General features: G+C 34.8%; 1 protein-coding gene and 1 long non-coding RNA gene across 5 annotated transcripts; both read left to right on the forward strand.

Moving 5' to 3' along the window:
- The first annotated feature begins 6,308 nt into the window (after positions 1-6,308).
- LOC140796663 (uncharacterized) lies at positions 6,309-7,455 on the forward strand. 4 transcript variants are annotated; one of them, XR_012110501.1, is made up of 3 exons: positions 6,309-6,396; positions 6,696-6,809; positions 6,896-7,455. It is a non-coding gene; the product is annotated as an uncharacterized lncRNA (long non-coding RNA). The 4 variants fall into 4 exon arrangements; XR_012110502.1 differs by lacking the exon at positions 6,309-6,396 and adding an exon at positions 6,406-6,586; XR_012110499.1 differs by lacking the exon at positions 6,309-6,396 and adding an exon at positions 6,406-6,562.
- Positions 7,456-8,568: 1,113 nt separating this feature from the next.
- LOC140796675 (uncharacterized) lies at positions 8,569-10,946 on the forward strand. The gene is made up of 2 exons (XM_073149748.1): positions 8,569-9,520; positions 10,081-10,946. The coding sequence occupies exons 1-2, from the start codon at positions 9,369-9,371 to the stop codon at positions 10,775-10,777; spliced, it is 849 nt and encodes a 282-aa protein (XP_073005849.1). The 5' UTR covers positions 8,569-9,368; the 3' UTR covers positions 10,778-10,946.
- Positions 10,947-16,908: the final 5,962 nt, after the last annotated feature.

Genomic DNA, 16,908 nt, shown 5'->3' on the forward strand with positions numbered 1-16,908 from the left:
ACTCGCTCTAAAATATCTCCTTAAGATATCTCAAGTCGCTATCACGTACCACATATCTGAAGGGGTTAGAAAAGAAATAAGAGAATCATGAGCAAAAGGCTTAGTGAATAGACCTCACCCCGAATTAGTGAAGTCAAACAAAGAGTAAATCATATACTGTATAATATGAATAAGAAAGAGCATCATGTCATGATTAACTGTATGAATGTAACCTCAATAATATATAATTAAAACGTAGATAATATGTCATAACTGATAAAAAGTATATAATCATCGACAATGAGTAAACAAATCTCTATATCATACTATCATCATAACTCTCTCTCAAATATGATACATGATGCATGCCGATCATGACCATGCTATGATATCAAATGCAACCATATATGATATTTATTGATCACTCGATAATCAGGCAACCAAATAATAATGAAATCATATGCATCTCTCAACATCACAATCATCATTGACATCTCAGTATAATATCATCATACTAAACCACTGTGCACAGTCAACACCCGATATCCGGTCTCAACATCATGTCCGAAGGCATAGAGCATACTCCGCCACCCGCAAGAGTATCTCAAATATAATCATACCCCGCCACCCACTAGGGTATCAACATCCATCCAGACCGGGCACCCACATAGTTGATAAAAACCTCGTGAGGATAACTCGCCACATATGCCCTAGCGAACGGCATGTGCTTGAATGTCTGCTGCACACACAGACTAACGACCTCAAATGTAAGGCTAATAGGATCGCGACTATATCGAGCGATCAATCATCTCTAAGCATGCCATAACCCTCGCGCCTATTCGGGTATCCTCACGCTTTCTATCAACTATCATATCAATCATATTTCATATTTTCTTTCTAAATGACAGATTATATGTATATATCCTGTATGATAACAAGTCAATGCATAACAGGAATTTAGATAGAATAGGAATTAAGAGAAAAATGATGCAATGTAGTCTCTAACTATATCGTCAACACATGCATACTCATGCTAAAGATCAACTGGACATAATATTATAACAGTACAATCATCTCTCATCATCTCTATTTATCATCATCATACTCATATTCTAGATCAGCCTAATTATATGCATGATAAAACTATGCTCGACTGTAATCATCTCTAGATAAAGTTATATAATCATGCTGGCGAGAGAAGGTGGTGAGGGGTGCGACGGCGGCGACGGCGAGGAGGGAAAGAGAGAGGTGATAGAGAGAGAGAAAGAAAGGAGGGTAAGAGAGAGACAGAACGAGAGAGTTAGAGCGAGAAGGTGGTGAGGGGTGAGGTGGCGACGACGGCGACGGCGAGAATAGAAAGTGTAACGCCCCCGCCCAGCCCAGGCACGTGCACGCCCACGCGCCTACACGGCACGCGCGGCGCACGCGATAGGATGGGCGGGGCCCGTCACGCATAGATATTTTTCATTGCACATGTAATCATGACATCATCAAATAATACCTACTAACATATGCATACTCACATAATCCAACACCAAATAAATTATATTAATCAACCAAATAAACTTAATAACATCTAAATATCCAAGTCCAGAATAATATACACGAGACCACTACCTAATCTAATAGGACCCACACAGGCCACAACTAAACAACTGATAACGAGTGCTCTATAATCTGACATATACTATACAAATCATCATCTGATACAATAAGGTACAAATATAACAAACAACGATACAACTTAATGTCTGGTTAAACTATCTTCTATACCGCTTCACGTCTATAGCGCACATCATCCTTGCTTTAAAATATATCATCAGGATATCTCAAGTCGCTATCACATACCACAAATCTGAGGGGTTAGAAAAGAAATAAAGAGAGTCATGAGCAAAAGGCTTAGTCAATAGACCTTACCCCGAATTAGTGATGCCAAACAGAAGGTAAATCATGTACTGGATAATATGAATCAGAAAGAGTATCATGTCATGAATGAGTATATGAATGTATCCTCAATAATGTATAAATGAAAAGTAGATAACATATCATAACTGATAAAAGTATATAATCCTCGACTATGAGTAAACAAATCTCCGTATCATACTATCATCATAACTCTCTCTCAAATATACATATGATGCATGCCGACCATGACCATGTTATGATATCAAATGCAATCATATATGATGTATATTGACTACTCGATAATCAGGTAATCAGATGATAATGAAATCATATGCATTTCTCAACATCTCGGTCATCAATGTCATATCTATATGTCATCATTATACTAGACCACTGTGCACAGTCAACACCTGATACCCGATCTCAATATCTTGCCCATAGGCTCAAAACATACCCTGCCATACGCTAAGGGTATATCAAAATCCATCCAGATCGGGCACCCACCTAGCTGATAGAAACCTCGTGAGGATAACTCGCCACATATGCCCTGGCGAACGGCATGTGTCCGATTATCTGTGCGAACAGACTCAACTGACCTCGGACATGAGCCACGAGATATCGCATATCAGCGACCATAATCATCACTCCAGGCACCCCTAACCCTGGCGCCTACTCGAGTATCCTCATGCTTTCTATCAACTATCCTATCAATCACATTTTATGTTTTCCTTCTAAATGACAAATTATATGCATATATCCAGTACGATAACAAGTCAATGCATAATAGTAATTTAGGTGGAATAGGAATCAAGAGAAAAATGATATAATGCAAACTCCAACCATATATCTAACACATGCATACTCCTGCCAGTCTATCACATGCACACTCATGCTAGAGATCATCTCGGTATAAAATCAGAATAGTATAATCATCTCCAATCATATCTATATATCACCAATATAGTCATATCCTAGATCAGCCTAATCAAATGCATGATAAAATATACTCGACTGAAATCATCTCTATATAAAGTCATATAATCATGTTGGAAGCCAAAACATGCATGTACATAATATATAATATAACCTAATTTGAGAAAGGGATCTAAGGGATAAGACTACTCACCACCACTGCAAATACCAAATAATCACTCGTTCACGTTGCTACGACAATGATCAAGCCTCGATAGCTAAGTCCACGGGATCCTGAATAGGGGGGAGGGGGTCGGAATCTAAAATTATTTAAATAGTATGATGTTAGTCGTTAATCTGATTAAAATTCGTTCATGTAATATAAGATGATTTAGTAGGTTTTAGAATTTCTACTTATCTTTATAACTTGCTAGATTTTAAAAATAAAACTATAAATATAGATAAAAACCTAATTATAATTATATCTTGATTAATTAGAAATTATATAATCATTACTTTATAAAATAATAAATAAATATCTAAGCCTAGTATTTTATTTGACAAAATAATAATGTACAATAAATTCTTAGAATTACTTAAAATGTATCTCATAAGGATAATAGTATATAAATTTGATAATTAAAATTTACAAATCAATATATTACTCTAATAGGGATATAAATAATAAATATAAGTATTACATATATTTATACCTAAATAATCATTAATTATACAAATTATGGTTAATAATAATTATATTGAAGAATATATTATATTAATAAAATAGTTAATGTCTAAATAATCTATTTGCATCAATTAAGAAGGAAAACCTAAATAAATAATACTAATAAATAAAGAAAGAAATAAAACACTATCATCAGCGCTAAGCTCGGCCCAGCACTGCCTGCTACAGTGAGGAGAAGAAGTCGAGGAAGAAGAGAAAAAAAAAAAAGAAAGAAGAAGGAGAACAAGAACAAGAACAAGAAGAGATGAGGGGAGGGGACTGCGGAACCGGGTCGGCGGGGAGGGCACCGGCCTCTCGCCGGTGGCTCGGTTCCGATAGGCCCGAGCTCGGGTGTGAGCGAGAGAGAGAGAGAGAGAGAGAGAGAGAGAGAGAGATGTAGCGGGAGGAAGAGAGGCGGTGGGAGGGGTTGGAGGTGGCTGCAGCGGCGCTGGGGCCCGCCGCAGCCAGCTGGGCGCAGTCGGTTGGCTGCGGCGACGTGAGGGGGGTGTGTGGCACCTCCCCCACGCTGCCTCATTGCATGGGCACGAGGCCGGCCACGTCGTGCCCATGCAAAGAATTTTTTTTTTTAGATTTGGTTGTTACAGAAAGGGAGAGGTGATAGGGAGAGAGAAAGAGAGGAGGGTAAGAGAGAGAGTGAGAGAGGGAACGAGCGAGTTAGAGAGAGAACTATAGAGAGAGACGGTGAGGGGGGTTTCTAGCAGCGACGGCAGCAACAGTGGCGTTAGGCCGGCGTCGGCAAGGGAAGGAGAGAAAGAGAGAGCTCGAGAGAGAGAGGAGGGTAAGAGAGAGAGAGTGAGAGAGAGTTAGAGAGAGTTGGAGAGAGCGAGAGACCGAAAGATAGGGAGAGAGATTTAGTGGGAGAGAGAGAGGCGGTGTAGGAGGGGATGGGCCGCGGCGGGGCCTGCCGCAGCCAGCTGGCCCAGCCTGGTTGGCCGGGCCGGCGGTTGTGGGCGCACGTGGCGCCCTCAATGTGCGCCCATAATTTGCATGGCACGAGCTCGCGCCATACAACAAATTTTTTTTTAATTTATTTTATTTGTTTCTTTTGTCTATTTTTTATATTTTTAATTTATATATTATTATTAATATTAATATTAATATTTTATTTTATTTTATTTTATTTATTTATTTATTTATCTGAATTATTACAACACAATAATAGCTGGCTAACAGAATCAGTGATCATATCAGATTTTTTTCTTTTACAGTAGCACTCACTACTAAGTTTGCTTTATTCTCCCATTACTCTTTACATGATCAAATCAAACTACTCCACTAAATACTTAAAGGACAAATAATTGAAGAATATCTCTTAGCGGCAAAATTTGGTGAAAATTACACTCTGTCCCAAATGATCTACTAGAGAAGAAAAAATAGTAGCAAAAATTTGAACGATTAAATAATAGACTGAAAATATTTGTTATGTCTTTAATATGCCCTTCCACTTGCCGTCCCTAATACCGCATGTGGATAGATGGTACATAATAGGACGTGATAGCAATAATAAATTTTAGTGAATAAATTTGAGCTATTAAGGGATGAACCCATAACATCCAGAAAACTTAACTCTAAACTCTAATATTATATTAGATAAATTATTAAGCCAAAAAATTAAACTGTTAAGTAACATACCAGCAATACATATTATGTCTTTAACAATATAAATGATAGATTACAAGGACGACCCTAAGTCATTGACCCAAGGTAATTTGCCATTTTAGCAATACTACTTGCGTAGAATGTTGCCCATGCCTAAAATTTTTTAGAGTAACATATGGACTATAATTATTAATATAACCTAATTAATATTATTACATTCGTACACAGCTAGTTTTTCAAGAGGAATAAGGTTCCAATTAATACAAAAAAATAATGTAAAAATACCTCACAAAAAGTTTATTGATCCAATTACGTGGGAAGGGGCGATTTGGGGATTCATTGTGTGCTAGTGCATTATTTGATGCATTTTAATACATTGATTGTGCCCATCTAATATTTTTGATAATTGAATAAAGATAACCAGTCAATCGCATAGTTGGTTTTAACACATTGATTGTGCACAGATGACCGCAATTAACTTAATAATAGGAACTCTACAGCGGGTGATGTTATGAACCAGATTTGGAATGATCTGGACGTAAGAAAATTATAAAAATTTATATGGAGGTAGTCTCGGAAGTTAAAGCTCTAATGGATCTAGTTTTACGAGAATCCAATGTCTAGATGAAAAGAAATTACTGATAGTGGAATAAGGTCAAATAGGATAGAACCGTAATTAACTAATATTGCGGCAGTCATCGGAGGGTGGTAGACGGCCAAGAGTGGTGGTGGACAGACATAAGATAGGGTGGCTAGTGGTGGTGGAAGGTGGCTAGGGTTTAGAAAATCGAGATACTTCTAAGGCTATAATTTACCTATGATAAAAGATAAGGATGAAAATAATAACTTAGGTAAACTTACATTCCTTCAATGATATGTATCTACTCTTATTTATATAGTAAAAATCTCTAACAGATTGGATCCACATGTGGATTATCTAATTTATTTAAAATTCAAATAATAAGATAAAGCTAACTAACTAACTTTACTTGACTCGACTTAACCAATGTGTTCAGCTCGTAACAAATGAACATATTTAGGATTGAGAATAGAGATATGCTAACCCACAAAGCAAAAGGGGGTATTTGCCTTCTTTTACTTTTCTTATCACTGGAACCTCTTCATTATCGTCAGTTGAGATTGTTCTATTTTTTATTCCTGTTGGACTATCTCCTCTTATATCGTGAATAGACATCTTTTCCTTTGACTTGTGCAGTACTCGGCAAAACTTTTAAAGAAGCCTGATCAGTGTAGAGGTGTATATGCGCGTTCTCATCTGACTTCCTGCTTTCAATTAAAATCTAATTAGCCTTACCATTTACTCTTCGAGGATCTTGCCCCTTTCCCATAACCATTTATTGTTAGTTCTTTTGTGTCCCTATAGTAAAGTTTCCCTGTGTTTCTTCATCCAATCTTTAGAAAGTACGCCAATGAATAGAATGACATGTCTGGAAAATTTAATGATTTCATCTTATCCTTCTCCGAACTTCTATGAATGTTAAGCCTTAATATTCAACTTCTCTTCATGCTAGTTGTGATCTGCTTCTTGTTCCAGGGTCCTCCTTTGCTTAAAGCGTGCCTTGAGGATTCCAAATGCTGCTCAACAGATGGCTAATGTTACAAGGGGAAGAAGTGGGTCCGTTGCACTCTTCATTGAAATACTGAACAAGTATGTATTTGTAGAACATAATCTTCTATATTCTTAGAGTACAATGAGATCCTGAATAATCTGGATTTTTTTTTAATTTTTTGCAGGTACACTTATACGTCTTTGAGAAAGAAAATCCTCAGATCACAAGCTCTGTAATTCAAGGTCTGATCGAATTGATCACGACTGACATGCAAAGCGACAATGCAACTTCTGATTCATCTGCCGATGCTTTCTTTGATATATTCAGTTTCAGAAGCAAAAAGGTGGCTCTATGGGTGAAAAATATGAGTCCATAAAAGTTAATTGATTCCTATTAATTGGGTTGAAGCTCGCACGGAGTCTTGATGCTGACCTGGTATGATCACTCTGGTTTCCAGTCCATTTCATGTCAACCATGAGATGAATATGGGTTGAACCTTTGTAAATGCGGCATAAATTGCAACCTTCCCATCTAAAGCTTGTCAATCTATGTTATCTATTTGCTGTGGTATACTGGTAAATTGCTAGGAGTGAACTGCTGTATCACCTAGTACTCTCCATTTAGAAAAGTTTTGAAAGTAGTTGTGAGATAGCACCATTTGAATTTTCTCAATCCCTTTGTACTCTTTGATTAATCAAAAGTGTTTGATTTGGGAAAATTTATGTAACCGATTGTTTGTTTCAAGACTAGCAGATAATGTTGTTTGTTCTTCAATGATGCTCCTTAGTTTCATGAAGCTTCTTTGTTTTGATTTGGCTCAGTGGTTCAAAAATAATGATGATAATTGTACAGTCGGAATTAGCTGGTGGCCTTTTTCCTCTTCTTAGCCTAACAAGTGAGCATGAAAACATCACAATTTTATGATTCCCCATTTTATGGGCACGAAGTTTCTCTCTTCCTCACGGTGGAAAACTCCCTCAAAAGAGCTCCTCAGGCCCAACTTAGACGGATGAGGTTTGCAGTAAAACGGCTCGTCCGTTGCATGACGTCCTATTGCTTTGCTTAATTTCAACTTATCTTATGTGCTCTAAACTTAAACATTTTATTAGACAAAATTATAATTATTTGTTAACAGTTAAGTAGGACGTTATAAAATACTTAATTACCTCCTAGAAATATAGTTTGATTTATAGATGAGTAGTAGTTGGTCATTTGGCTATTTATTAACGTTGGAAAATATTGGTGCCAATAAAACATGATGAAAAGACTAACTGTGCTTAGGATCCATGCATGTAGAGTGATCTAAAAGAATACCCTCAGTTTGATCTAAATTGGATAGTTAGAAATGGAAATGGCTTTGCATGGCTTATATATGCATGAGAAATTATCCGGTGAATATAGTTTTGATGAGGAGGTATATATTCATCATTTGTTGTTTGGAATTGCTTTGACTTGTGCTTGAAATACAGAAGTAATCAGGATAACAGCATTCTGATAGAATTCATAATGAGGTGCTCTATACAGACGTAATCAGGATAATAGCATTCTGATAGAATTCATAATGAGGTGCTCTAATCGTATGGTTTGCAGTATGATCTAAAGGAGAGAGGTTGGACCATTTAATCCTGCAGTGTTCTTTATTTTGGCCAACTTTTCAAGTGGATAATACCTATCTTGGGATGCCAGAACACCCTAAGCATATTCAGAAAGTTTGATCTATTGGAAGAAGGAAACTATCTCATATTAGAGGGTAAACCTTGGTGCAAGATTTGGATCGCTTGGTCCATCTGCCCAAGAAAGGAACAGAAAGAAGAATATAATATGAGACTATTTATATCATTATTAAATCTCTCTTCTGGTGCCATTCAAGGAGATCTCGAGAGCTCGAAGCGAGTATATAGAGGCATCAAGAAATAGGAAGGGGGGATGATGCATCACATCCTAAATAGAGTAGAGAAGGTATGGGAATTTTGGGAAATTCGATCATCTGTTTTGTTCAGCTTATTCTTGCAGGTCGTCCTTATCTTCTCCGGGAAGTATAGGACGCGCAATGGATCTTGATTGGTTGCTTTGATAATGTGGTTGGCCTACTTGCTTGCCGACTCGGTCGCCACCTTTGCGCTCGGCCTCCTCTCAAATAACTGGAATAATACTTCCTTTGGTCTTGCAAATAGAGACCTCCATGCTTTCTGGGCACCCTTCCTTCTCTTACATCTAGGCGGGCCTGACACAATCACTGCCTTCTCCCTAGAGGATAATGAGCTCTGGAGGAGGCACCTCCTTGGGCTAGTTTTTCAAGTTACAATGGTCATCTATGTCTTCGTTGGGTCTTAGTCCAGCACCAAGCTCTTGGTCCCAGCAATTCTAATGTTTTTTGCTGGAATTATCAAATATGCGGAAAAGACTTGGGCTCTCTAGCGTGCAAGCGAGGGGGTATTAAGGAAGTCCTTGGTCACTGACCCCACGCTTGGGCCCAACTACGTCCATGAAATAGAATGGTTACGCCTAATAGAAGATGATAGAGAGATAGAAAGAAAGATAGTTGAATATGTGGCAGAGATAGAGAAAGAAAGAGAAAGAGAGAGATAGAGAGAGAGAGAAAGAAAAGAGGGAGAAGAGAGGGATATACCATTGTAGCATTTAATCCGGAGAGAGAAATGCAGGATGTTAATAGGCTAGAACTCCTGTTGAAAGCTGATGATTTCTTTCAGATTGCCAAACGCTTCATCGTGGGCCTCATCCTAAACTTTAATGACCGCAAGTTGAGCCAGCCCTTCTTCCTCAAGTGCTGCACCTCTATGCTTTCAAGGTGATTGAGATAGAACTTTCTTTTGTTTATGAAATGCTTTACACTAAATCGACTGCAATTCATACCAAACTAGGACCTTTTCTTCATTGCTTCACTTTGGCGTTTATCCTATCCTCCCTAATTGCCTTCTTGATCATCAAGAAGCATAGCTATGGTGAGGTTGATTTAGTAATTACGTACATATTGTTACGAGGGGCTGTTGTTCTTGAGTTCTATTCTGTTGGACTACTTGTCTTCTCTAAGTGGGCTGTTATCCGCCTTCACAATCTCAAATATATTTCTTGGCTGTCGAAAATCATATTCTCCATCATGTCGTTCTTCCGTTGGCAGAGTAAACAAAGATGGTCCAATTCAATGGGAAAATGCAATCTCATAACCTTTTGCCTCAGTGATCAGTCACCTACATCCACATGTACTCTAAAAGAAATCTGGGATAAATTATGGCACACTAGGAGTATTGATGTTACTGATGAACTAAAAGATTTCATCTTTACGGTGCTTAAAGAAGCGACTAAGAAAGCAAATGATTCTAGAGATTATAAGCATTTTACCACTTGCAGAGGAATGGACACTCTCAAGAAGATGGATAAGGAAGATGCTAAGACACTTGTCGAAAGTGTCAACAACATAGAGTTCGACCAAAGCATTCTTCTCTGGCACATTGCCTCCGATCTTTGCTATCATAGTACAGTTCAAAATCCATACAACTCAACTCAGAGACAAAGGATTAGCAAAGAATTGTTAGATTATATGTTATATCTTCTCATAGTTCACCGTTCTATGCTTACTGCTGGGATCGGACAAATTCGATATGGAGACACCTGTGCAGAAGCTAAGCAATTCTTCGACGAGAATGACTTACAATCAGATGAGGAGAAAAAGGCGTGTGAGGAGCTTCTCAAAGTTGATACTCGAATTCCACCTGCTATAATTAAAGGGGATGCAAGCAAATCAGTGTTATTTGATGCGGTTATACTTGCAAAAGAGTTGCTAAAGTTGGAGGAAGAGAGGAGATGGGAGTTGATGAGTCGTGTTTGGGTAGAGATGTTATGTTTTACTGCAACTCATTGTAGAGGGTTCATCCATGCTAAGCAGCTCAGTGATGGAGGAGAGCTACTCACATTTGTATGGCTTTTGACGGTTCATCTTGGAATGGGAGACCAATACATGATAGAACAAAGCGAAGAAGAACAAATTGCAGCACTCCAAGCATATAGACGCCACGCCAAAGAGCAGATAAATGGAAGCATCGCGTGAAATACTGAAACAGTTGCCACATATTACAATGCGAAAAGTTGGTCTTTAACTGAAACCAAGAAAAGTTTGATCGTCTGACTCAATTTCAACCTCTGAGTTGTAAGCCAATTTATGTGAAAGAAGCATTTGTATGAGCAGCTCCAAATGTTGTTGAAGATTTGTGCAATAATCGCTATTTCTTTGCTCAATTCAATGTATGTATTTAATTTTTTTTTCACATGTGAGTACTCCAAGGTGGTGCAACCACTACTATGCTTAGTTTTAATTATAGAGTTTTCTCATCAATATATTTCGTTTTCAAAATTTTAAATACTTCAATTGGAATACTTCTCTTTTAGACACGTAGACAGCTAACTCATCGGCCCAAAAAGAAACCAGTTAACACCAAGTTTTTTATATTAGATTTAAATTGTTAAACTTTAGTTATCTCAATAATAATAGAAAAATGACAAAGTAAGCACTTTAGATATTGCAATCGGATAGATTTAAAGAGAGATATCAGATTGGGATCTAAATTGACTAAATTTACGCAATTAAAAAGAATAGGTGAGATACATCTGATTGTATGTGAGAATACCTAGAACCTCTTCATTTTTGAGGTTTGAGATACACAAAGTAACAGGGGTGTTTGCCCTCTTCTTATATTGATGAATATTTGAAGCCTCTTCATTATTCTTATTAATTTCGTTGAAAGCTCGCGTGGAGTCTTGGCTGAGGATTGCAAAAAAAATGGCTCATCCATGTCAGGGCCTCTAGATTTCCTAGAGTAATTTGTCACCCTATTATTTTGCTTAATTTCAACTTATCTCATGTATTTTAAATTTAAACACTGTATTAGACAAACTTGCAACTGTTAGTTAATTGTTAATTAGAAAATAATATCGTAATAGCAAATAATATTTATTAAAATTATATCTTTTACCATATACTAAGCAAATTATCATTTTATCCTTAATATTTATCTCATTAATCTTTTCTCTATCAAATTAAAACATAGGAATAATTATTCCTAGAATAAAAGTCTTTTTTTTTAATAACAAAGATGAATACATATTTTATAACTGTTACTATTTCCGAAGACTTGACGGTTTATTAAAATAGAATAAGCCCTAATAATACAGAAATAGAGATAATTTAGCAAAGAAATAGATGCAATACCTAAATAATCCAGTTAGTCATAATAAAATTTCGATTACTATTTTTTCTTTTCTTTGTTTATGATATTTAACTTTTTCAACATATTATATACATTTTGCAACTAATTTTGCAATATGAAAACTGTAAAAATTAGGTTAAATTCAATAATTGTTCTCAAAATTGAGTTAAATCTCTAACAAAACATTAAGATGAAAAGAATCAATAGAAGGTTTTCTATGAGAGTTTGATAAGAACTTGTATACTTTAATTGTACGAAAGCATAACTTTGAACCAATAATTAGAAGGCAAACAGTTAAAAGTTGAAAGTGGATTGAGAATGAGATGCAGTAGTAGCACCCACTAAACTTGCTTTATTCTCCCACTACTCTTTACATGATCAAATCAAACTACTCCACTAAGTACTTATGGACAAATAATTGAAGAATATCTCATAGCGGCAAAATTTGGTGCAAATTTCTCTTAAACTTTGTACCAAATGATCTACTATTATGGAGATAAAGAAAAAAAAATAGTAGCTAAAATTCAAATGATTAGATAATAGACTAACAATATATATTATATGTTGTGGATAGATAATACACAATAGGACGCACAACCACGATATAGCAATAATAAAATTTAGTGGATTAATTGGGCTAAATATGGATGAACCCATGGCATCCATAATTAGTAACTTTGATATTATGTTCAATAATTTATTGAGCCAAAAAAAATTAAATTGTTAGGTAACGGATCAACAATGTATATCATGTATTTAACGATATCAATGAGAGATTACAAAAAGGGCACTAAGTCGTTGACAACCAAAAGAGAAGACTTACCGGTAATTTGTTATTAGCAATACTACTTGTATTACGGATGCCTAGAATTTTTTAAGTAATAGATGGATTATAATTATTAATATAACCTAATTAATACTTGTTACATGCGTATCTGTCATGCGTAGCTACTTTTTCAAGAGAAATAAGGTTCCAATTAATACCAAAAAGAAAAATATAAGAATACCTCAAAAAGTTTGTTAATCAGATTACGTGGGAGGGAACGATTTAGATATTCAAAGCTTGCTGATCACTTGTTCGTGTTAATTCAAATGCATCATTTAATGAACTTTAACGCATTGATTGTGCACATCTAATATTTCTAATTATGTCTGAAATTGAATAAAGATAACTAGTTAGCCAGGCATAAGCTTTTAAGCTTATAATTCAAGATTGGTCCCAGGATGCCTGGAACCCTAGCATCATTTCTCCTTGTAAAAATTGTTAGGCTTCTTTGCCTATCATGGACAAGAGTGACTGGTGTGCCACAGAAACCAGGCTTTATGAAAGTCATCCTATCAAAATCGTGATCAAATCGTCCACCAAACTGGTGGGATGTCCTTTTCTCCAATCCACATTCATCACTGGTAACTATATATATATATAAAAGCCTATGTACAAATCGTACAAGTTTCTTCCATCAATTGTAGACACATATTTGTCTTCTAATTTTATTTTTACTTTTCTTTTGAAGAAAAAAGAAAAAATTTGAAGACAAATGTGTGTCCACAATTGATGGAAGAAAACTTGTCTTCTAATTGATGGTGATATGAAGCCTCATGGGTGGTTTCAATCAGAAAACTAGAGTTTTTGACAGGTTGGTGGTATGCCTACCAAACGATATACCTCTCATATAGGTGAGTTATAATCTTATTTATATCAGCTAGTTCAATTTTGATTCCCATGAACACTATATAAGATGATACATACATACGTAGAAAAATTATTGCCCCGAGTTTCCTAGATGAGAGAATAATATCAATTGAATTCTTGCCGATTATTCTCCTAATGCATCTATGCAGTATCCATTTGAATTAGAAGTCACCAAATCGATCAGATAAATTTATTACTCGCTTGTCTGGTTACGATGTTATCTCGTGTGAACTAGAGGGTACCTAATTGGCTATCTGGATACAATATTTGGTGAGCAGACCTATATTAGACAAAAGTTTCCACAAGACCGCATATTCTCGATAAGATTTTGTAATGTCCAAATAGAAAATCTAAGTTGATAAGCTAGAATTTAACCACATGTGGACTAAATGGACTCCATCATCTGCATCATGCCAAGAGTGTTACTAGTATGCATTGACCAGGATCAACCTATTAGAGCATTAGAGAGTAATGTTCCAAGACTTGTAGGTTTAGATTGTCATAAATTATTTGGACAAAGTTGGTTGATGTTCTACGTGGACTATGGTGAAAGACTAACCACCCTTGAAATTTAAGTTGCAAGTAATCAATTTGTAGCTATATTTTGATTGCTCTTAACTTTCTACCAAACCTTGGATTCATTTGAAGAAGAAGAGTTGCCTTTCTTTCTTTCTTATAGGTATTTCTAGGTTTGAAGTTTGTTTAACAACTCTTATCATAATCAATTTGCTGGGAAAATTAATCACAGTTGAGCAGTTCTATGACTTCATCAAGGAGAAATAACTCTTCTCCACTTTTTTCATGCTATAGAATAGTTAGTTTGGTTGTAAATTTTAGAGAAATTTATTAAAAAAAATATTAAAAAAATATCGAAAATACCTCTCATTTGACCTTAAAATTTGGTTACTCTTATTTTTCACGTTAACCTTAAAAAGCTTACTTAGGAGTATAAATGTCAATTATATCTGTAGTTAGATTAACTCATTTGTATGATAACTATCTGTTAAGAAAACTAATGTCTAAGTAGTTTTAATGCATTAAAATTAAAATGTAAGAGTGCAAATGACAATAAAGTGAAAATGTAGTGCATCTTTTTAATAAAATTTCTCTAAAATTTAATGTAAAGTTTGTATTCTCCCTCTCTCTATATATATACATATTAATGTTCATAATATACTTCAATGGATTAAAATCCTCTTTAACAAAATCTAATGCCAGTTTCTCTCCAACTTTGCTTCTTAAGCCTTGTCTTCGTCCATGAAAGGATAAGATGCAAACTTTGTGGCCTTTAGAGTGTGTAAAATGTGACTACTTTCCTGTCTATTATTCTGAAAGCTACTTGTTCCCCTCAGTGGGTTTTGCTCTTCCAATTCCTATGGTTAACTTGCTTGAGAAATCAAAACATATTTTGGTCTCTTGTTCTTGTAATCTTGTTCATAACTTTGGTGGATAATTTAGTCCTAACTCTTACATTGTAAGAGAAATATGCTAAAGAATTCTCGAATAGTTAAAGAGACTCATATTATATAATTATTTTCGTGTTCGAATCCTGCAATGCCTCTAATGATTTAATACAAACAAATTGAAACAAATAAGCATATTCCAAGTTATATGATTTATGACTAGTCTTTTTTTTTTTTTTCTGAAGAGGTCTCATACAACTCATTCATTATAAATAAAAATCCTATCATTTAACCCCTTCAAGTTTTGTGATCCTGAGTGCAATCTTTAATAAGCTTAAAGCACGTTATAGCAGCTTAAACTTTTAAAATAATGTTCTAAATTTAAGTCCTACTATATTTAATTTGATGGAGAGGGTTAGAGATAAAAATTATTTTCTCGCAACACTTGAGCTTTTAAAATAGTTGATAAGTTACATGTACTTCCTTTACAATAATCAAATGCCGTTTGGCTATTAAGTACAAGGGAATTAATGACTATATTCTTCAGAAAAATGTGGAACTCTGCCTAGGTTTCTCAAGAATATACTAACATTGCCAAAGTACAATCCCCTAATGACTTAAAAAAACAGCTAATCACTAAACAATTATTGACAGTGGTTGATTATAAATGGCAAATAGTTATAAACAATGAGTTATTAATTAATTAGGTAAATAATTTAGTTCTGAATTGTAATCTGATCATAATCACAAGCTCAGATTTCATACCTTTTGCTTTCCCTTTTGAAGGTGATGTCTACTTATTTCTTCTTCTCTTTTTTGGAAAAATATATATTTTGTAATATTAAAAAATTAACACCGTCGTTCTCTAACAGCGTAAGTTTTTAAAAAAGATGGCAAGTTTACTGGATATTCTTATTACTTTTTTTTTCCTTTTGAAATTAAGTTATTAGTTCTTTTTAAGAATAATTAGATATTTAGATGCACTACTAAAGATATGGCAAAATAACATTGTGCTAGCATACTTGGAAGAATCTTTCTTCTTAAAAGCTAATCAAGGATATTCCTTATTCAATTTACATCTGAGGTACTTAGGATATTATATCATGTAAGAATGATAAATTTGACTTCCTTTTATTTATTTATTTATCCAGAGGAAAATTTTAATTTTAGAAGAAATTTTATTTAATAGATTTATTTGTGTCCTGCTGATCTCTCTCTCTATTAATATTAACAGGAAAAGCTCATCAATTATGTAAAAAAAAGAGATAAAAATAATCACTCTACATACATAGATAATGCCATGTTTATTCTAGGAATTAAGATTTATAAATCTAATCACTAAGTGATGATTAAAGTTAAACTAATACCTTGAGGATTTTATGCAATATTAATTAATTAATCTACTTCAAGATGAGTCTCTTCCCAAGTGTCCAACCAATTAGCAATTATTAACCTTCTTTCCACTTGATTAAGAGTAGTGTAGAAATTATCAATCTCCTTTTCTATCTGTAAATAAAACCAATCTTAGAAGAAGAGATTAGTCACAATGAAGTTGGTCTTTGTTTGCAAACTTTGCACTCTAACAAGCAATCCAACACAAATATTTTTTTTTGCAAATTAATTCCACTTTATAATCACATTAGTAAATGCAAACCATAACTCTTGTTATTTACAATAGCTTATAGATATAAAGAAAGCATACAGATCAATGCATTATTTAAAAAAAGATATAAATTTATTTTGTGTTTAATATATGCTGACATAAATATATGCATTGCTTACAGTGGTAAATTATTTTGTGGTCATATCTATTTTCCTACCCTTTTTGCCTAACTATGTGACTCTAAATATTATTAAATTCTCTTTCATAAATTGTCAC

Source organism: Typha latifolia, chromosome 10, assembly GCF_019914945.1.
Source record: "Typha latifolia isolate L0001 chromosome 10, TyphaL0001v2, whole genome shotgun sequence".
In the NCBI taxonomy this organism is placed as follows: domain Eukaryota; kingdom Viridiplantae; phylum Streptophyta; class Magnoliopsida; order Poales; family Typhaceae; genus Typha; species Typha latifolia.

What these genes read in the sequence shown, in the direction of transcription:
- LOC140796675 (XM_073149748.1), top strand. Translation starts at nt 9,369, where the DNA reads ATGCAGGATGTTAATAGGCTAGAACTCCTGTTGAAAGCTGATGATTTC. An exon ending in TGCACCTCTATGCTTTCAAG is followed by an intron (nt 9,521 to 10,080) that starts GTGATTGAGATA and finishes TACCACTTGCAG; the next exon opens with AGGAATGGACACTCTCAAGA.